At 33.7% G+C, this 22,822-nt stretch overlaps 2 protein-coding genes across 2 annotated transcripts; both read left to right on the top strand.

The window, feature by feature from the left end:
• The first annotated feature begins 3,986 nt into the window (after positions 1-3,986).
• Positions 3,987-14,248, top strand: LOC122597932 (kinesin-like protein KIN-UB). The gene is made up of 19 exons (XM_043770524.1): positions 3,987-4,409; positions 5,320-5,420; positions 5,552-5,674; positions 5,790-5,975; positions 6,094-6,315; positions 6,406-6,562; positions 7,315-7,464; positions 7,576-7,664; positions 8,713-8,916; positions 9,076-9,198; positions 10,332-10,445; positions 10,566-10,697; positions 10,960-11,029; positions 11,109-11,201; positions 11,796-11,924; positions 12,037-12,162; positions 12,859-13,002; positions 13,164-13,292; positions 13,907-14,248. The coding sequence occupies exons 1-19, from the start codon at positions 4,268-4,270 to the stop codon at positions 14,065-14,067; spliced, it is 2,595 nt and encodes an 864-aa protein (XP_043626459.1). The 5' UTR covers positions 3,987-4,267; the 3' UTR covers positions 14,068-14,248.
• Positions 14,249-20,712: 6,464 nt separating this feature from the next.
• On the top strand, positions 20,713-21,768 carry LOC122598124 (AT-hook motif nuclear-localized protein 22-like). The gene has a single exon (XM_043770725.1). It carries the CDS (start codon positions 20,713-20,715, stop codon positions 21,652-21,654), a length of 942 nt encoding a protein of 313 aa, XP_043626660.1. The 3' UTR covers positions 21,655-21,768.
• Positions 21,769-22,822: the final 1,054 nt, after the last annotated feature.

Raw genomic sequence — 22,822 nt, 5'->3', positions numbered from 1 at the left:
CTGCAGGACTCAAACCTCCTTCACTGGAGGACTTTATTTGTGAAATTCATTGAAAATGTATTCCATATGTCTCCTCGAGACCTCCAGCATGTAAAGCTAACCACTAAGATATAATGAGAAGTACCGTTAAGTCGTTAACTACTTTCTTGTTAATTGCTATAGCATGTTTAGTTATAGATAAATATTTAGCTTAATTTTTCTGAAAAGCCAAATTTATCCTTTATTATTTAAGTATATTCTTCACATTGTTCGCCCAGTAACTAAAGCAAGCATCCAAGTTTGAATTCAACAATGAAGTGAGTTGTCTTTGGCTACCATCATGATTTCATGTCATTGATTACACAAGACTAAAATGAAACCCCCCATCATGATTACTCATTGTAACAAAAGAACAAAAAGGGAAGGTTTTAGGATCCAAACAAGAATAAAGGTTAAAAAGAGAGTCTACTGAATTGGGTTATTTGAGGATAGCCTTAATTTTTATGTATCTAAAATTTAACTAACTTAAACCAACATACAGTTTTTGCTGCATGAAGTACTTGTTAGTTGTTACATTAACAATATTGGCATAGATTCAAAATTCTAACAAGAAAAAGGTACATCTTTATTTGGGTCCCACTACATGTTTTTTAATCTTTGGATTGAAAACGTTGATCAAGAAAGACTAAAAGTACAAATGAGAACTCTCTATTGTGTGTGATTGAGTGTTAGAATTGATCTCTTTTTACTACTACTTGTGATTAGTGAAGAGATGGGAATGGAAGGGAGGTTGATCCTCTTTTCATTTGGTCCTTGTAATTATGAGTCTTCTTTTCATCATTATGTTTTAGGTTGGTCCAAGAGAAGGAGTGGTCAAACATGTAAATGTGTGATGAGGGATTTAGTTAGAAATAAGATCATTTTTTAAGTTTTCCAATTTAATTACCCCTCATGCATACACACAGAATTGCCTATATATATGCAACTTATACATACTCTTATTCCCTATTTAATATCTTTCACTCCCTTCTATCACAAACATTAAATAAGTGGTTAACAGAAGATGTGTCTTGACACCTCCAAAGGAAACCTATATCAACCTTCATATCTATCTCCTCACCAAGAACAACCCAAAAAATCAAGCTTTGAGTTTCACCATCTACAAAGGTTAGCTAGCTATCTCATTCTATTTTGTAACTTTTGTTCCTAATTGTAGTCTATGGTAGACATGCACCCTTATATATGCTAACCAAACATAATTCTAGATATATACAGTATATTGTTTGGTGGTTCATAAATTTCAATACTATGTGATCATTTTATGACATTGTATTGAGTTATCTCACTAGTGATAATTTTTTGTTGTTCAATATATAACAGGAAAAGAGTTATGGGCATGAAAAGTACAAGAATCACAACAAAGGTCTTGTTTGTAATGCTAAAAAGAAAGATGGTGATGAAGAACTTGAAATTGTACATGCAAAACCAATGCATTATTGAAGAGAATGAAAGACTTAGAAGAAAGGCACTTATGCTTCATCAAGAAAACCAAGTCTTGTTATCTCAACTACACAATGTCAAAATTAACCAACAAAAACAACAAAATTTCAACACCAATGTCATAGTCTAGTTGAATTTAATTTCTTATATATGTATTATAAGAATTTAAGTGTTATCTTCTTTTTATTTCCTTTAATTTAGAATTCAAATAGTTCAACTATCAACCGTTGTATAAAGTTGATTAATTAATAGTACTCCACATTATGGATATTGGTATTGATCTAAATTATTATTAACGTATGATTTAAACAAATGCCGATGAAACTTTGTAACATTTAAAGTGAAATAATCACATTGTAGATCGCCTTTCTCTTTCTTTGAGACTCTCACTCTTCAAGAAAGCTGTAAATTGATTTGTATATATAAAAGGGTATATTAATTTTCAGCTTTTCTTTTGTTTTGAAATTCTTATGGATGTCACAAACTCTAGACTCTAGAGTATCGATCTTCACTAAGAGAAAATCATTGGACGCATTTTCATGTACAGCCTTTGTTGTAGAGCGTAAAGTATAGGCTATTATAGCGATGGAGAAAAAAAAGCAAAAAATTTATTAAAAAGAAAAGAAAGAAGATAAAATCACTTATTGATCGTTGTGGTCTTTAATATCTATCTCCCATGCCAATCCAGTGTTTTAATTAGCCATCTTCCTATCTCCTCCTAATATTATTATTACCGTATATGTTTTCCTAATTAAACCAACTGGGTTGGATCAGTGGTTGGAGCTCATGCCCCTGAAAACAGAGGTCATAGGTTCGATCCTCATGCCCAGCAAGGCTAGAGGTCCTTTTCTACCTATGGTAGAACCTGAAAGCAGTCTCTCTACTTTTGGTAGGGGTAAGACTGTCTACATATCAACCTCCCCCATACACCGTCGAAGACGGTATTGGGACCCAAAATATTGGGAGTTACTTTTTTTAATTTTTAAAATTACAAAATGTTGATAATATTTTTATAGCAAATCGTTTTGCTAAACAAAGCCGTAAGGGCTACATATAAAATATTTAATAATTGTAGACATATCATAAAATTCAAAGAATGAGCTTTTGATATAAAAGTTACATTTTATAATGAACGTTAATTGCAATCTTTAGAAATGCATTTAACATTTTTTTTTTTTTATCAATATTACTTATTCTATTTAGTTGACTTCGTTTATATACTTGATTGAGAAAGTGTTGCAAATTAAAAGCATTTTAAGTTTTTTAAAGATAAAAGGTAGTTTGTATTATATAGAATTAAAGATAATAATATAATCAACCTATTTAATATATATATATATATATATATGGAAAAGTGAATATAAGGTTGTCCAGCACTTAAGCTTAGGTGTGGATCCCTCACATACTAATTTTTTAATATTTGTTGAATTTTAATTAAATCACATGGCCCCCATGATTTTTATGGATTAAAAAAACAACATGTGAGTATTTACACTTAAGTTTAGATACCTAATAGCCTTATACATGTGAGTGTTTCACACCTAAACCATATACTTGTACACAACTTGAGGGTTAAAAAGCTTAATACATGCTTGGTAAACCAATTTTTTTAATAAGACAAAAACATGTTATAATTTTTTGTTACATCATTATATACTCATTATTAGCTTTTATCTTAAACTTTCAAACATTAACCAAACAAATAATTTTTTAAAGGAATTCACAATGAGACTTTTATCTGTTTAAATTTATAATCACGGACCTATTTGGATGTGTTCTCATTTAATATAGTGAAGATTATATGGATTCAATCGCTACCAAACTACCACTATCACAATCATTGTATATCAACACAATCTCTCAAAGTCATCAAGACTCACAAAGACAACATCACCATACACCATCATTGTCTCATTATGAACAATTGTTGTTTCATTTTTAGAATGAAATGTTTTAAAATTTGTATTTTATCGTAAAAATGTTGACATTAGATTATAAGTGAATTGAAAACTAAATATAAATATATGACACTCAAATGGACTCTAACGATACACATAACTAACTTGTCAGATTAGTCAGATTGATCAACTGTAAGTTGTAAGACTATTTCCACCGATCGATTTTTAGCACAATCTAATGGTCAAAAAACAAACTTTTCATTGGGGCCCATCCAATATTCCACCACCAACCGGTTCATTCGAGCAAACATTAGTTGGTCTATATTTTATTATTCGTTTAACAAGAAAAGTAGAATTTGAGGAAATTAACCAAGTGAATGTTACCGCCTCGGTGCCAATTGAAATTGTTGTTCTTAAAAACATTAGTATTTATCAAAAAATTAGTTTATTAGGTAAGTTGAATAGGTGTAAAAGAAAAAATGTTTTTTCTTCCAAATAATATGAGTGAGTTGAGTTGCCAATTTAGCTAAACAAAACCAACCACCACACCAGATCAACCCCAAATGACCCAAACCAACTATGTAGCCAAATAAACACCTCGCCTCCGTCTTCAAAAAAAACACACACACACACCGTAGCGGGACCCGCATCTCCTATTTTCTCCACTTGAATAAAGCACCGCAAACATCGGACCCACCAACACCTCTCCCTTCCCATGTTCCCCCTTTTGTTTGAACTCCCTCCCAAAACCACACACACACAAACACACCCACCTTTTGCTCTTTCTTAATCACTCAACAACACTGTAGTACTTCACATCTCCTATGATCTGATTCTCGGTAATTGATATATAATAATAATAATAACACAAAAAAGGAAGTTGAGACAAGATGGCTTCGTACAGAAATGTAATAAGGAAGTCATCAGATCGTACTTGTTCCCAACCACCTTCCAATCTCAAACCTTCGTCTTCTTTCAAATCCAAGTCCACTTCCTCCAATGTCCGCCGTTCCAGCTCCGGCGATGATCACCGTCTGTTTCTCTCTCTCTTACTTCACTTTTTATTTTTATTATTATCATTCTGCATTTTTACATCTCACCTCTTCGTATTTTGATGGCATTGGGTGTTGTTGATGTTGTACTTGTCATTTTAGCATTAATAGAAAAAAAGGGGTTTTTAATTTTTTTTTTTTTTTTTAATTATTAGTCAAGTTAGGATTATTTGTCTAGGAAAATCAAATTGGACCAAAATGTAAATAGCCATTACTTTTTTTTAGTAAGAAACTTTTTTTTGTGTTACCATTTAGATGTAAGTTTTGACTATAACATTACCTGATATAGAAATTTACTTTGGTGTATTGGGAACAGAATAAAAGTTTGTTACAACAATACAAAAAGAGTAAATAGTTTGTTAAATTAACTATAAAGTTAATTTTAGTTATCCTTGCTGCAAAAAGATAACTATAAAGTTTCTGATTGACATTTGTTAGATAGTGTGAGTTATAAATGTGAGATGAGGTTATTGATTATTCTTTTTAACCTTTGGTTACGTATCACAGTCAAAGCCGTGGATGAAAAAGATCCGGTTAGTTCACATTGTCATAGGGATAGCAATGTTCTGCCAATGCTGCTAAAAATCTGACTGCACCATTCACTTTAATACTGTATATGATAACAGAATCTTTTCCATAGATAGATAACATTGGTGATGAGGTTACAGTACTATTATTGAAGTCAGAAAAGGCTTAAACATGGTTTCACATCAGAGAATAACTCTATTGTATGTCAATAAGTTTTACGTTTGATCCCTTTTCCCTATCTGTCTTGCTTGCTCAGATGACTTGGAAACTGAAACTAATCATGGGAAATGTTTTTTGCCCCATTACTGTATCTTGTAAACTTTAGAAGTAACTTTTAAACTGATTCTGAGTTGACATTGCAGTCTCTGGTAGAGTTCGTGTAGCTGTGAGATTGAGACCTCAAAATGCCGAGGAGTTGGTGGCAGATGCTGATTTTGCGGATTGTGTCGAATTGCAACCAGAGGTGCGCAGCATTATATATATATATATATAAGTTAGGCTCGAAACAAAGTTTGAGCCACACTTTTAGTTCTATGTAGGGTTTGATCAATCATTTGAAGTATTTTAAACATTTTACAACGTACTATATGGCAGCTTAAAAGGTTGAAACTTCGAAAGAACAGTTGGGACTCAGATACTTATGAATTTGATGAAGTGCTCACTGAATTTGCGTCCCAGAAGAGGGTATACGAAGTTGTAGCAAAACCTGTCGTGGAGGTGGGTGCTGTTGCACAATAGTTTTTGTTTTTGAATACTCAGGATCTTCTATTACCCGTTGACAAAATTTATGGGCAATACTTATGTTTGAACTGATACACCTCATGCATTTTAGAGCGTTTTAGATGGTTATAATGGGACAGTGATGGCTTATGGTCAAACCGGCACTGGAAAGACTTTCACTCTCGGACGATTGGGGGATGAAGACACATCAGCTCGTGGAATCATGGTCCGTGCAATGGAGGATATACTAGCTAATATATCTCAGGATTCTGATTCTGTAATAATCTCGTACTTGCAGGTATATTATGTGAAGTATTGTTTACATTATTATGCTCTACTGTTAATTGAATCATCAGAAGCGTTCATGAAATTTAGTCTTTTTAATTATCATATTATTTGGTAAAAAATATCTATAGATCTACATGGAGACAATTCAAGATCTTCTGAATCCAGAAAATGATAATATTGCAATAGTTGAAGATCCAAAAACTGGCGATGTTTCTGTACCATCCGCAACTATGGTAGATGTTCGAAACCATAAGGAATTTATGGAGTTATTGCGGCTGGGAGAGGCACATCGAGTAGCTACTAACACAAAACTCAATACAGAGTCCTCTCGTAGTCATGCTATTCTCATGGTAGGTGTGAGCTTTGGTTGTTTAATACGCACGTATGGTATTTATGCAAATAAATGATTCTTGATTTTGCTCTTCTATACACTAATATAGGTACATATTAAAAGATCTGTCACTGAGCCTGAATCTGAGATTTCAGCTGAAAATGATCATTCCTCTCACACGGGAAATACTTTTAAACCATCTATTATACGCAAAGGCAAATTAGTTGTAGTAGATCTTGCTGGCTCTGAGCGCATTCATAAATCAGGTGCTTATACTTCATTTTGCCATGTAAATCTTTTGTCTTTTGATTCCTTGTGCATACCTAGCTATCAATAAGAAAATGATCATTCCTCTCACATGGGAAATACTTTTAAGCTACTATTATACACAAAGGCAAATTAGTTCGGTAGATCTTGCTTGCTTTAAGCGCGTTCATAAATCAGGTGCTTATACTTCATTTTGCTATGTAAATCTTTGGTCTTTTGGTTCCTCGTGCATACCTAGCTATCAATAAGAAAACATTTTGCTTACACCGTTTACTTTTCAACACATAAGCTAATCCAGCATAGTAGTTAACCTTGGGGTTCAGTTTATATACATATACTTATTTCAAGCAGGCGCCAGGTGGTAATCTCAGCACACACACAAGTTTAATGCACAGCCCACACAAACACATGTTCATGTCGATTGTTGATGTATTGATTTGGAAGTCCCGTCATTGTTTCATCATTACTTGAGGCCTATTGTGACACGTCTAACCTCTAGTACTTGATGTATTTCTAAAAGCATTTTGTGTTTGTTGAGCGTGAGTTCAAAGTTCCATGTCAATACGTTCCACACACAATAACCTTCCAAAGCATTTTTTGACTGTCCAGCGTGAGTGCAACTGTATTTTTAAAAGTTTTTTTTTTTTTAGTCATGTGCACTTCCTGCTCTCCTTTCAAGTAGCGCAGTATGTTCTATTCTTTTGACTCACTATATGTGGTAATGTTCTTTGTTCTTGTTTTATTTTAACAGGAAGCGAGGGGCACACATTAGAGGAAGCCAAATCTATCAATCTTTCACTAAGTGCATTGGGGAAGTGCATAAATGCTCTTGCAGAGAACAGCCCTCATGTACCCGTTAGAGATTCTAAGCTGACAAGGCTGCTTAAAGATTCATTTGGAGGTAAGTTTTTTAGAATATGAGGCTATGAGCAACTTGTAGGCACTTGTTTTGACAGGGGTTGTCACATTCTTTTTGACATGGTTTTGCACTCTTTTACTGCTATATATGTAGGCACTGCAAGAACATCATTGGTCATAACTATTGGTCCATCTCCCCGCCATCGTTCAGAGACTGCAAGTACTATATTGTTTGGACAAAGGGTAAGCAACCTATCTCTTAAAAGCCTGCAACTCAAAAGTTAGATACTTCTGCTGTTTTCTGTACATTTATACTTGCCGATTCTTTGACCATACACTTTATAGTAGTGTCATTTACCAAATTCTCTCCCATAGTTCCTTCTGGTAATGACCTCTTTTTATAGAAGATACAATGCTTCAGAACGTATATAGTTTGCAAGCTTTTCTATAATCTGGATAAACTCTAGAAACCTATCTTCTACTCATAAAAGTTTCCTTCTATATAATATTCTTTCTCAAGCTAAATCATGTACGTTGATCATGCCAAGCTTGTTACTAATATTATTGATCTGATTCAGTGATTCCTATTGGTAAAAACATCACTAGTTGACTCATAGAACATCAACAAGTGAACCCCTAAAAGTTTCACCTAATATGTTTAAATTGTCACTTCTAAAAGTTTCTGTTATGACTTATTTATGTCTAATGTTTATGAGTCTTTTCATTGGGGAGCTATGGACAAAACCGAAATTTGGTAGCTCTATTGTATTTGCAGTTGGATTTTGCAAAAACTCTTTTCAGACTGACAATATCGAACAAGTGAACCGGGAGTTTGACACTGTTGATGGCTATGTATTGTTTGGTTATAGGTTCTAGATTCTTTTGAAAACCGTTTTAGGTTCAGTTCTTGATTTGGTTTTTGGGTTATATTTAAGTCTTGTATCTGTTTAACTTAAAACCACATATATGATACAGTATATAATTAGCTGACTCATTGTCCTGTTTGAAATCAACTGCAACCAGATAGCGAGTTTAATAAGTTGGTGTTCAGTTCCATTATTTTTTTCTGGTTTCAGTCTGGTCCCTACCTGGTGCACACCATTAAATTGGATGTCACATTCTAAATCACAGAACTAGCCTTCCTGCTTAATGAGGGTGTGCTATGTGCGTTAGATTTATGGGATCCTTGTACATTGTCCCATTATTGTGCTAGTTGCTTAATCTGTAGCTTGGTGTTTCACCTTTTTACGTGACAAATAAGTAACAGGCTTAACATTCAAATCTGTCACAGGCTATGAAAGTGGAGAACATGTTAAAAATTAAAGAGGAATTCGACTACAGAAGTTTGTGTAGAAGGCTTGAGATACAGATTGACAAGCTCATTGCAGAAAATGAAAGACAGCAGAAAGCATTTGAGGATGAGGTTGAAAGGACAGCAATAGAAGCACATAAGCGTGTCTCAGATGCTGAAATGAATTATGCAGATGCTTTGGAGGTAAGCTTAGTGTCTTATATCTATTTTCGTACCCTTTTCTTCCTTGCTGATTTCTAGTGGATATTCAGTAACTCTGTTACATGTGTTTACACTTCAATAGTTTGATCCATATGTCTTCCCAATGTTCTGGCTGCTGTTTAACTTTTCATTCTCTTGTAGAGGGAGAAAATGAAATGTCAGATGGATTACATGGAGTCAATTAAGAAGCTTGAGGAGAAGTGGATGAGCAATCAACATAAGTACGGAAACAATGGGTTCTCTAATGGCAACCATGGTGGAAAGGTAGTAGTAAGCTGAAATTGCATCTTCATTTGTTCCTCCCACCCCTGGCCTTTAGAAGTTGTGAGTTGTGTGACATAGTATTATAACAACCGGTGTTACGCTCGTAATCTAAAGATCTGAACATTTTCATTCTCATAATATTGCAGTTATTATCGTTTAACACTTGGAATAAGAAACAACACCAGTACTTAATTCCTGTTAAAGCAGGGTATGGGGGAGTTAAGATGTAGACAGTCTTGCCTTTACCCAATGGTAAAGAGACTGCGTCCATATGGATAACACTTAGAATTAGGTTCTACGATTTTAAAAAAGTTGCATTCTAATCTTCTTTTTGTTTTAATGTGGCTGATGTAGAAAATTATTTTTAAGAACGGAGGCTTCTTTATTTTTCCTTTGCATCGTATTCAGTAAGAAATATCATAGATACACTAGATGGTTTTAACTTTTAATTGCTAGAAAGAGGAAGGTATTTCATTTCGTTCAAGCCATAGCACCATTTCCTTTTTAGCTTTTGAAAAAACCCAAAATTTTTAACTAAATGCTCAAGGCAAACATTTTATATGTACTCTTGTTGAGGTATAATAGTTTATCATTTTGTTAGTTACTTGGTTGTCCATGTCTTTGTTTAACACCTGTATTCATTCACCTCTTCTCACGACTTCCAAAATGATCTGATTTACTCTTGGTGAGATTTGGGTGATTTTCAAAATTCATTCTCTTTTGGTAGGGGTTGACCGGGCCAAGTTAGATTAAGTTTAGACAAAAAATGTGACTAATTCTTTTTATTTATTAATATTGCATGTTTAATATGAGTAAAAAATCCGATATATATATATATGTTACAATAAACATCTACTTGAATTTAAATATATAGTAGCAAGTTGTATGGAATAGTAATATCATTAGGGTGACTTTTGACCTCTTTGTACTGTTCTTCCCGTCGACTGTTTCCTTTTTAGCTATCTCTTGAATTTTGCCGATCTGATTCATCGGATATAAAACAAATTCAGAATCAATGCGTTCATAAATAATTGGCTTGGAAGTTGAAAATTGAAATTGCTAACTCTACATGAAGCTAGTCATATTTATTAGAATTTCTTTTCATCCTCCCTTCCCCCTCTGTTATTTATCAGGGCGATCAAGATGTTATAGAGTTACAGAATATACTGCAGAAGGAAATTAGTCTGAGGAAAGAGGCTGAAGAAGAGATCTACAATCTTAGGAACTCCCAGCCTTTGTCAACAGAGGTATGGATTTTCTGAGATTCAACTAATTTGCATGACCTCCAAGTTCTGTATTTCTTTTCTTTCCGTTCTTTTTAATTTTTGGAATTTTGTAATTATTTAAAGAATATTCTCATGGACTAGGCAGGTGTAAATGCTGATGTTTTAAAACTTAAAAGATTACTGGATGATGAAACTCGTCAGAAACAGAAGCTAGAACAAGAAGTTCAGCTCTTACAAAGCAGGTTGTCACAACTGACCTTTGAATCTGGGCAGGTACTTTTCTTACTGGCTTTACAATGATTTGACATTTCCATTATGTATTTATAAGAATAAAATATATAGTTATCAGATTTTATACATTCTTTTGAATTAGTTATTGTTATTTGTTTACATTTCTCATAACTCTGGATATGGATCTGGGTTCAATCCCCTCTTGAGACATAGTGTATTAAGTGAAATGTGTTATCTTTATAGTCAAATCTAAATCATGAGATCGTTTATATCTCATTCTCACTTTAGTTTCATGTTGCTTCAGCCTAGACATTCACAATATGAGGATCAAAGCAACGGAGATCGAACATCAATTGCCAATATTCACGAACAAGGTATGCAAAAGGTTGCACATGTTTCTTCCACATTGGCTAAGATTCCTAATTGCTTTTTTCTGTTGATCAAATTGTATAGTTGGACTGCAAAAGATATTATCATTGCTAGAGTCAGAAGATTCTAATGTACGTTTGCATGCTGTGAAGGTGGTGGCTAACTTAGCAGCTGAAGGTTAGTTTTCTGATCTCCACTACTCTCTTAAACAGAACAGATTTTAAAAGATGATTTGAAGCATCACATACTTAGTTTGTAAGATGCATTTACTAATTGAACAGTAAGGTGGCAATTTCAACCCATATATGTATAATTGTATAAATGGGTCAACTCGGGTTATATCTGATATCTAATTAGCATTCCACTGAAAAGGAGTGAAGGTTGCCTATTGTTAACGTTTAAAACCTCCTGAATTGTCGTACTAAAAACTTAAATTATCATTATAATAGTTTAGTGTTTGTAATCATATTTTGATATTTGATACAAAAGTTCATTTATAGAAAAAAAAATTAAATCTTTGGACAATTAGGGTTCTGGGTCAACCCACTCTACAAAGTTTTGGTCTGTTACACCATTTTCTTGATTCATCCAACTTGTCTCCTCTAATCGCTACCTATTCTTACAAATGAATAACTTTCTGTACATACCCAAGGTTTTTAAATTTACTTATATGACGATTTATAATTCGATTAATATAACAAAGTTGTTATTTTAGTTTACCAAATTGTATAGACCATCATTATAACAGTCATTGTGCCATATAACCTGCAGATGCAAATCAGGAAAGAATAGTTGAAGCTGGTGGTCTCACATCACTGTTGGAGCTCCTTCGAAGTCGGAACTTTGACGAAACAATTTGCAGAATAGCAGCTGGTGCAATTGCCAACCTTGCAATGAATGGTAACTCTTGAATTTCATTTAGTTAATTGATGTGTGTAATAATCCATCAGCATGCAGTATTTTTGTTTTGGGTTTGTGGTAATAACTTTTCTAATTTTGTTTGACTATGCAGAGACTAATCAGGAGCTTATAGTGGTTCAAGGCGGGATCAGTCTTCTAGCAATGACTGCAGTGGATGCCGAAGATCCCCAGACTTTACGCATGATTGCTGGAGCAATTGCGAATCTATGTGGAAATGGTAACGCATAATTTTCTATGTAGAGGTGGCAACATGCGTGGCTGGGTAGGGGCAAAATAAGCCGTGGTCTGGTTCACCCAAAATACTTTTTACCATATTTTCAAGATTTGTTGCTAATATCTAGTGTGTCAAATATGATCTCAAATATTGATTTGTTTCAATAACACACTGATGTTTTGAATAAAATGATTTTGGAGGTAACCTAAATTGACCCATTAATAAATAAGTTGGTTGAAATTGCCACATCTACATTATTGCAACTGCTAGCATTCTGTAGACATGACCGACCATCCTGCACCTATCAATATCCCTTATTCTACTTGCAGAGTTCTATCTTTAGTTTTCTGATTTAGCTACTCTCAGAAAGAAAAAAATATGTTTAGTTTTTTTCCTCCATAAAAAACTAGGGAAAGCTTACCACACCAAAGGCGTTGAAAAACTCCCTCCACCTAGACACAACTGTAGTAAATCATTCCACATGGTCTGAACTCATAATCTCTGATTATTATTGAGGAATTTTCAACCACTTCGTTGATATGCGTACTAGTTTGTTTTTTGCATTAAGTGAAATGGTGAAGATATAAAAAAAACTATCAATTATACTAAAGTGACATTTAAAAATAGTATGCTACACTATCTTTATATTGCTAGGATGTCATATAAAAAGCTCATTTCTTTGTGTTAATGGCCTGCCAGATAAACTACAAACCCGGTTGCAGTCTGAAGGAGGAATTAAGGCTTTACTTGGGATGGTCAGGTCAAGACATCCAGATGTTCTTTCGCAAGTTGCACGTGGAATTGCAAATTTCGCAAAATGCGAATCACGGGCATCTAGCAAAGGCAAGTGCTTCAAACTGTCGTACTTACATGGCTGTTATACTTTGTATTTCCTTTGTGGTGGTGACCGCTGAATTTGCAAGATATGCTTGGTTAACTTTTCTCTTTTATAAAGTACAAACCTAATGCATTCTACTAATATTTTGCTTCTTTCACTGTGTTAGGGACAAGAAAAGGGAGGTCAATGTTGATTGAAGATGGTGCACTTCCATGGATAGTTCAAAATGCAAATAGTGAAGCATCAATTATCAGGCGGCACATTGAACTTGCACTTTGTCATTTAGCACAACATGGTAAGTTTATTTCATTGCAATTTGCATAATGACAATAGATAGCTTTTTACCTTACATGCTATTTAGCATCTCCATGTACATTTAAAACACCTTAACTTTTGGTTAACTTGATAAGGAATTTTATAATTTCAAACAGCTTAACTTTTGGCTTATAGCTAAAAAGGAACGTGTTAAATGCGCCGATTGGGTCAAATGGGTTACGAGTCACTTAAAATTGTTATCGTGCATACAATCTCTAAATCATTTTGTTTATTGCGCATGACTATAGTTTTTACAATCATTTGTGTAAGTCGTATTTAATGCATTGATATATTACAAATCTTTATGAAGACAAAAAATCGTCTTGTGTCAATTTAAGCCAGCCTGTTTTGAGCCTTGCCTACCCATCTGGCCTAGGGTAATCATTGGATCAACTACTATGGTTACAGTTTGACATAAGGTCACAAGCTAGAGCCACAAAAATAGTTCTTTAAAATATGCAAGCCAGGTCTTTCTTTTTTCCATGCTTGTAAACCTGTGGAGTCCTGATTCATTGGAATCTCAATAACAATTCTATTCTTAATTTGGAAGAAAGTAATAGTTTTTGTTGTAAATTTTCAACATAATATATGCAGAAGTAAATACAAGAGACATGGTAAATGGAGGTGCCCTTTGGGAGCTAGTTCGGATCTCACGTGACTGTTCACGAGATGACATACGCTCTCTTGCTCACCGTACATTGACTTCTAGTAAAACCTTTTTATCTGAATTGCGACGCTTACGTATAGAGATATAGTTTGCATGAATATAGCTTTGTATTAGTTTAAATATGTATCGTTGTTTGCTATCTGATGTTCATAGTTGCGCTGAAATTTGGTAAACTGTTTTCCAGTTGTTTCATCATTCAGCTAGTTCTTATTTAGTTTAATATATGGTCTGACGATTTTATGAAAAAATATAGTATGTTGTTTTGTCTATTTTTAATGTATCTTTGATAACAAGTTCCTAAATGCGAAGTGGGGAATTATATTACTGCATGTCAGGGATGTTAGCTTGCCATAACCATAAAAGAACTATCTTATAGAGTGTCAGATATACAATCAAACTGTCATTTGATGATATATTTACTATTATTATTATTATTTTATCATTGTTGCTATCATGTCATCAGGTTGTCCAGTTAACATGATATCTATTGGATGCCCTACATTTAGATGTAGTTGGATGATTCCTTTATTATCTACTTTATATTTTTATATTATGCCAGATTCTCATTGAACTTTTTTCTTTCTTATGCCTACCATTTAGATGTAGTTGGATGATTCCTTCATCGATTTGATATTTGATTTGTCGATTTGCATATTACTAAAAACCATTGAAGAGTTTGGGTTTTTTCTAAAGCTAAATGAAGGTTTGGATAGATGACCTTTCAAGGAGTACAAAGTTGCTTTCTTGTGCACATCATATTATGATGATATTATTTTATTAAACAAGCATATACAATCATTTTAAATGGCGTTTTTCTTGCTTTGTTTTCTTTTAAAAATTATTTAATATTACTAACGAGGAAGAATGTCAACTTGAATATTTCAAAAAAACATGAATTTGAAATTTGTTGGTTATCCAACTAGTTATGGTGAAGTATTCGCAGTCGATAGTTGAATTTGGAATACATTTAGTATTGTGTTTGGATCAAGCATTTGACTATGTTATAATGTGAATGCAAGTTGTTTGGGGATTGGATAATATTTGCACACAAAGCCAGATTGCCATTTGGAATGAAGGCAAATGACATTTTTGAAGAGGGTGGCTATGGGAAATGGCTTTATACCTCACCTCTTACCTCACTAATGTTTTAAAACTGGCTTCTTAATTAAAAAAGTTACATCTTTAAAAACCAGTTCAATTAGTTAAACCATTCAGTTAAATCCGATAGATTAGTCAATCTATATTTTCATAAAGTGCCATTAATGTTGTTACAATACAACAAAAATTCACTTAAAATCTAGTAATAAAGTAATACAAAACATAGTCTTAAAATTGAAATATATATTTCACCACAAAAAACCTAAAGTAACATTAAAGTACACAAATCATGGATAACCAGCTATACTGGGTTGGTTTATCAAGAAAAAAAATCTAAAAACCTATCAGTTATCATTCCTCATTTTTTTATTAAAAAAAAAAAAAAAAACCTTGTAAACCAATTGATTGACCAAATACCAGTTGAACATGTTGAACTCCTTTATTTAAAACATTGTACTTCGCCATTACCTCAATCATCAATCATGTATGAAAATCTTTCACTTGGACTATGCTTTGTATGAATGAGTTTTTGTATTTATAAGGAATTATGTTGTTTTCTTTGTAGTTCTTCCTTTAATCGTTTTGGAATTAAGTGTAGCTACATTACAAACTTATTTTTTATGATATTAATTCGTATTTACTTGCTAACCTATAGTTGAAGCTGATTGGCAGAGATTGTACCTCGTCATTACCACAATTATCGCTTAATCTCTATCATAAATAAAAAAAGATTGTTTTCTATAAGTATTTTAAAAAAGTTTTTATATGACAAAATCATATTTTATCTTAAAAGGTTTTTATTTAAAATTATAATGTGATATGAAAAAAAAAAAATAGAAAAATATTATAAAAGATAGAATTTTTTTTTCTTATTAATAATTGATTAATTAATATTTTTTAATAAACATGTAAGGTGTTATTTTTATTTTCTTTTTTCATATGATCATAATTATAAAAAAAATCTTTTAAGGTAAAATATGAGTTTGCTTATAAAAATTTTCTAAAAATATTTTAAAAAAGAATCTTGTATTATTTATTATAGAGAAGAGATAGAGATACTATACTATGTCAAAAACAATTGCATAAATGATAAATCTCAAAATTTAATCTACACTCACATATATATAAATTCTTTTTGTATACATCCATTAACCAATACTGTGACTTCAAGTCAAAGGATTAATGGCTAACATGCCCTACATTAGTGTGTCCATGTTGGCTCGACCCTTGACAACGTCTTAAATAGTTTACTTTCCATGTATTTTTTTTTTTTTGAACATTCAAAAGTAATATTATTAATCAGAAGAAGTCTAGCGAGAAGCTAGAGATACATCGAAGTTCGGGTTTTAATATAGAATACAACATGAGATAAACTCAAATAAGATTAAAACCACTCAATTCTGCTATTCGATCCGAGAAACTTCCCATGTATTAGAGTATATAATTCTGCTAAATTTCTCTTTATCACATTTACATGTAACAAAATTTAAACCGGTGACTTTTCAAAATAAAATAACATAGTGAAAAATCCTCCACCCAATGGCCGTTTAGAAAACAACGGTAATAAAGAAGTTAAAATGAGTGTTAAAGGAGAAATTAATTGTGATGAGTGATGGATAAATGGGCATGTGGAAGTTCTATTGGAAATTGGACCGGACCCATAACCCAATCAATAAGGTCTGGAATGGTCAGACCGTGTCTTGAGGGGGAGCTCAAATCACCCACACACTCTCACCTTGTCCTCAATTTGGTTGTTGCATTTATGGTAATACCATCAACTTTGGCTCATTCCTTGTTTATGACATCAAGCATTACCTTGTTTGTTTCTCAAAAAGAAAATTTGATTTTTGTGCTAATTTTTCTCCCTAGGATTTCTTTTGGTGCAAACTTCGACTCATTTTTCCCATTTTTTTTCTTGTGACATACAAACAAAAATAATTTCTAATCTCATGTTGGGTTTAAATATCGAGGAGCGTAAGCCCACCAGGCTAAAAAAAGTCAAACCCCGACCAGGTAGTATTAGCGGCGACGTCGCCGCTAATACTGCGGGCTCCCATGTCCTTAATGGTAAATTCTGGCAGAGAAAATAGCGGGCCCCCTGTCAGTGTCAGAGTATTAGCGGCGACATCGCCGTCAATACCTTGGTCGGGATGACTTTTGCATGGTGGTGCTACCCTGTGCCTTAAATATATGTTGTCTACAAAATAACCTTTTTTTTATTGTTAAAGAACTAATTGCATTTTTGGTCCCTATGGTATTACACTTTTTGCAAGAATGGTCCAAACTTTTGAAAAATCGCAAATTTGGTGCCAAAAGTGTGACTTTTTCGCAAAAATGGTCCAAAAGATAACTTCCGTCTAATTTCTTCCGTTAGTGTGGTCATGTGTCTCTCACATGATGAGCAATCTCGTCTTATTACACATACAAGGACCAATTTTGCAACTAACGCAATCTTTATTATTTTTTTTCTTTTTTATTTATGTTCTTTTGTTTCACAAACATCTTCTTCCCCAAACACATTCAACCACCAACCAACACCTTTTCTTCTAAAAAGAATCTCAAATCTGAAATAGTAGCCAAACCCTAAATTTCAAATCTAAACAAATAATACTTAAACCCCTAATCTAAACTACTACCTCTGCAATCAAAACAAAGTGTTACATTTAATTAGCATATATATAAATCAGATATATAGATCTGTATATATAGATCTCTATATATATAAGATCTGTATTTATATAAATATCTCTACACTTCGGCCGGAGAAAATCACCACCACACTTCGGCCGATATTCCCTATCTACACCATCACTATCTATATAGATATATAGATCTCTCTCTCTATATATATATATATATATCTACATTTAAAACCCACCAGATCATGAAAAAGAAAATAATTGTGATATTCAAAGATGGGTAAAAAAACCCTTGGCCAGACATACATGAACAAGATATATATATATATATATAGAGAGAGAGTTGAACAGCAGTCGTTGACCGAGATTGATGTTATGGGTGGTGTGGTGAGTGGGTAAGGTAATGTTATGGGTGGTGGGTAGGGGCCGACGGAGGTTTTGATGGCTAAAGGATGTCAACTAGGGAGGGTCTGACGGTGGTGTGGGTGTGATGTACGTTATGATGTAAGGTGTTGTGATGGCTGGAGGGGGTTACGGTGGTGCGGATTTGATGTACGGTGGTGTTGGTTAAAGTCCGGTGGGTGGTTTTCCGAAGGGGGGTAAGCACTGGTTTTTTTAGATATTGTGGAGCGGTGGAGTTGGTGGGCTAATGCTTTCGAGTTGGTGGTGTGTTTGATGTCTGGTGAGTGGTTTTACTGGTGAAGGTGGCCGTAAATAGTTAGTCACAAAAGTACAAATGGTCACTGGAAAGTAAACAAAATAGGAGAAAGAGATCGAGTAAAGAGATAGAGAGAGAGTAGAGAACGGTCTTGTTTATGTAAATCGACAATTTTACCCCTCACATGACACGCACATGACCACACTAAAGGAAGAAATTAGACGGAAGTTATCTTTTGGACCATTTTTGCGAAAAAGTCACACTTTTGGCACCAAAATTGTGACTTTTCAAAAGTTTGGACCATTCTTGCAAAAAGTGTAATACCACAGGGACCAAAAATGCAATTAATTCTTGTTAAAATGTGTTATTTAGCAAACGTATATACGTTTATTTTCATTTTTCTCAATAATCTTATAACTGAAATTTGTGAAAGACAACAAAGTCTTGTCACGCTCAATATATGATATGAGATACTTACAAAAATGATACGGAGTACAAAATAATCTGGGCTATCTAATCATTTGTGCCCGAATTTCATCAATTTGGGTTATCTAATCATTTGTGCCCGGATTTTCATGACTAATACGGAGTACTACGCAAGTATGCAACTAAGGTTTGAAATATATCCTTATACATCACCATCGATCATGAGTTTAGGAAAGAAATTATCTCACATCAAAAGGGAATACTTCATATACTTCAGTCGCAAACAAATTACAAGGTGTATTGCCAAAATAAGTATGAAACATCTATACTCTTTTATAAAGCATTTTGAAGTTTTATTTATGGTATGTTTTAAAAAATTAAGCATATTTTTTTTTCTTCCAAAAAACCTCTTTCACTATATATATGGTTCTCAAAATGGTCCTCCGTACACTACAACACTGAATTACCGTATCTACCCTTATAACAAATTGTCACTCCTAAAACAAAATTATGCCGCAACGTGCGGGTATTATGCTCGTAAAACTTTATATACACCTAATTGAATGGCAAATACAAAATTCTTAAATCTTACTCGCTGGATACGCTTAAAGAGGTTATAAGTATGAACACAAAATACTCATTGATGGTTGGTACTTTTCTTTTATATTACAAGAGTTGTCATTAATAAAACTCTATTTTTAATTTTAATTTCTTTCGTTTTATAAAGAAAGATAGTGTTAGTCCGCACGCATTAACTTTATGAAATAGTTTTGATAAACGTTTATGGTTTATGAACATTCACAACTAATACAATGTGTATTTTTTTTAGAACATTCAGTAGGCATACGATATCGAAGAAAACTTACCGTATAATGGGGAAGCCTTACACGTACTCTAGACAACAAGATGTTGAACATGAGCCTTTACAAATATTCAGAGAAAAAAACCTCAAAGTTTTGTCATCCCTAATGATCGAATTCAATCAATGAATTAATCGGTGACATGTGGAAATAAGGTTTACACCCATAACTCGGCTCATTTAATTCAATCAATGACTAGAGATTTGTTGTCTTGTTTTGATTCCGTGTCATGAATGCCGAGACCAATTTAACGAGGCACGACATGTCTACAAGAAACTCTTCAAACTTGTTAGACTTTTTTAGTTTTAGTGAATCTCTTGATCATCAGGGCACTCGTTAAACTACATACAATGGATACTCTTTAATTATAACTAAATTGGTTAGTGCGATTTAGATCCAAACAAATAGATATATAGTTGAAGATCTCCTAAATAATGTTTATTTTCCAATGCTTTTTTCATGTGTTTTCATTAGAATACTTTAGATGTTCCATTAATATACATAAAAGGAATTCCTTCTATTCTAATCCAAAAAAAAAAAAAAGCAATTGTAACAATAGTCTTGAGCATATAAAACATGAAAATTTACTGCACAAAACACAAAATGGAAACATGAACTCAAGAATTGGGGGAGAACATGGGTAAGAATAGGAGACAAATATAGGACCCACTTCACCGCCCATGCGCACGCAAACTTATCCCTCTCTCTCTTCATGACCTAACCCTAACCCAAACAAGACTTGGACTTGGAGCTATAGCTAGCTAAGATCACAACAACACACCTTCTCTATCTATTCCTCTCTCTAACCTTCACCAGCAACATCAACCAAATTCTCCATATTTATTCCTTTCTTAGCTGTTACCAAAAAATTAAAGGTAGACACAAAGAAGTTGCAAATATGATAAGAATTTGGTTAACTTAACTTTTTGGTGAAATTAAGTTAGTACTAGTAGTAGATGAATAGTAACTTAACAAAACATACCTAAAACTTGCCAAGATTTAGAGTTCTTTGAGGGTGTGTTTTGATCAAAGAAATTAGTGCAAAGAATATTATGGATCCAGTAACTGCTCATGGTCGACATCTTCCTCCTCCTTTTCACACTAGAGATCTCCAGCTTCACCACCATCAACAGTTTCAGCAACACCAGGCTACCCATCACCATCAGCAGCAGCATCAACAACTACTGCAGCAGCCGAATTCGGATGAGGATGAGCAAAGTGGTGGAAGTAGCAGCCTCAATAACCATGGCGGCCAAAAGAGAGAGCGTGAAGACAACCATAATGATGGTAATAGAGAGTTGGCGTCTGTAGTAACCGGTGATGGAGATCATAGTAGCGGTGGTGGTGGTGGTTCTAGACGGCCTCGTGGCCGTCCAGCTGGTTCAAAGAATAAACCTAAACCACCTATTATTATCACTAGGGATAGCGCTAACGCGCTAAGGTCCCATGTGATGGAGGTGGCTAGTGGGTGTGATATTCAAGAAAGTATATCGAACTTTGCGACAAGGAGACAAAGAGGGGTGTGTATTTTGAGTGGTAGTGGCACGGTCACCAATGTTACATTAAAGCAGCCAGCAGCCCCGGGGGCTGTCGTGACACTTCATGGGAGATTTGAAATCTTATCTTTATCAGGTTCCTTTCTTCCTCCTCCAGCTCCACCTGCCGCTTCAGGATTGACCATCTACTTAGCTGGTGGTCAAGGACAGGTGGTTGGAGGAGGAGTGGTGGGGCCTCTATTATCAGCAGGCCCCGTGGTAATCATGGCAGCATCTTTCGGGAATGCTGCTTATGAAAGACTTCCCCTTGAAGAAGAAGAAACTACACCCGGCTCAGGGAATGGCCCTCTAGGATCACCTACTGGTATTGGTAGCCAACAACAACAAGCCTTGAATGATGCAAATCCATCTTTATTCAATGGATTGCCTCCTAATCTGCTAAATTCTATACAAGTGCCTACGGATGCTTATTGGGGTGCTAATCGTCCCCCTTTCTGAACCGAAGAAATAATGTAACTGATCTTTCGTACGTCTCATCTTATTTTATCTTAATATATCACCATTGCAGTCCCCTTCTCTTTTCGGATTTCGTAGGAATTAATTAGTTGTGTTTGTGATCGATGTCTATTACTTAATAGCATGTTTGTTTTAAGAATTTAAGGGTGTAAAAAGTTTGTGAAATAGCCTTCTATGTGGTCTTCACTTCGTTAGTGTTTCCCAGTATTTTAGTCTATATACCTTGTTTGATTATAGCTTTTTTTTTCTATCACTTTTTTCTGAATAATCTAATAAGTGATAACACATCTTTGGTTCAAACTTTAAGTTCTTAGCCAGTTAAACCAGAGACAACACCAATGAACGAGTGACAACATCTCAATAAATTTGGTGTGATGTTCTAGGTATATAAAAATTGAAGATTTTAGTTCCCCCACGCTCGTTACAATATTGGTTTATGGTAATTAAAAATATCAAAACTTTATTTTAAAAGCATCAATTGACAATGAATGGATATATAATTAAGGTGAAAAAAGCCATCTAGTTTAAGTGTTTTTATTTGTATATTTTTAGGTTTCCTTTTGTTCAAACATCATCCATATGTATATAAAAACTAAAGTAATATATAGTACAAAACTTACTACTTATTAAACCAACCTTAAAAATCTCACTTAGAAACCCCACATTTTGATATGATGATTGTAAATTTTCTATTGCATCTCATCATTAGCAATCACTCCCCCCTTTCTTTGTTGTAATCCGAGAATAGTGTATCAATATGAGTTTTGATCGTTTCTTTACGGTTTGGGTCGAAAATTTGATATATATATAGAGAGAGAGAGATTATACACGTATTTGTCGACTGAAAATCTGATCCCAATTGTAAAAATTGTGCATGTGTAGTTGAAACTGTTGAAACTGTCCCAATAATCGTTTATATATGAGACAGTTTCAACTACACGCATGAATATATAAGTAATACTGTACAACATTTCTCTTATAAATTAAATCGAATAAAACTAGGTGATTTTTCTGATTACTACAAATTATTACTCGGAATATAAGAATGGAAATATCTTCTTGTTTACAACTCTACAAGGAGGTCATTGATTTATACTTTTACTAAAATTTAAAGGATTTTTCCGTTATTTATATATGGTATATAATTTAT

This window comes from Erigeron canadensis, chromosome 4 (assembly GCF_010389155.1).
Source record: "Erigeron canadensis isolate Cc75 chromosome 4, C_canadensis_v1, whole genome shotgun sequence".
In the NCBI taxonomy this organism is placed as follows: Eukaryota; Viridiplantae; Streptophyta; class Magnoliopsida; order Asterales; family Asteraceae; genus Erigeron; species Erigeron canadensis.
This window is presented reverse-complemented; position numbering and strand designations above follow the sequence as displayed.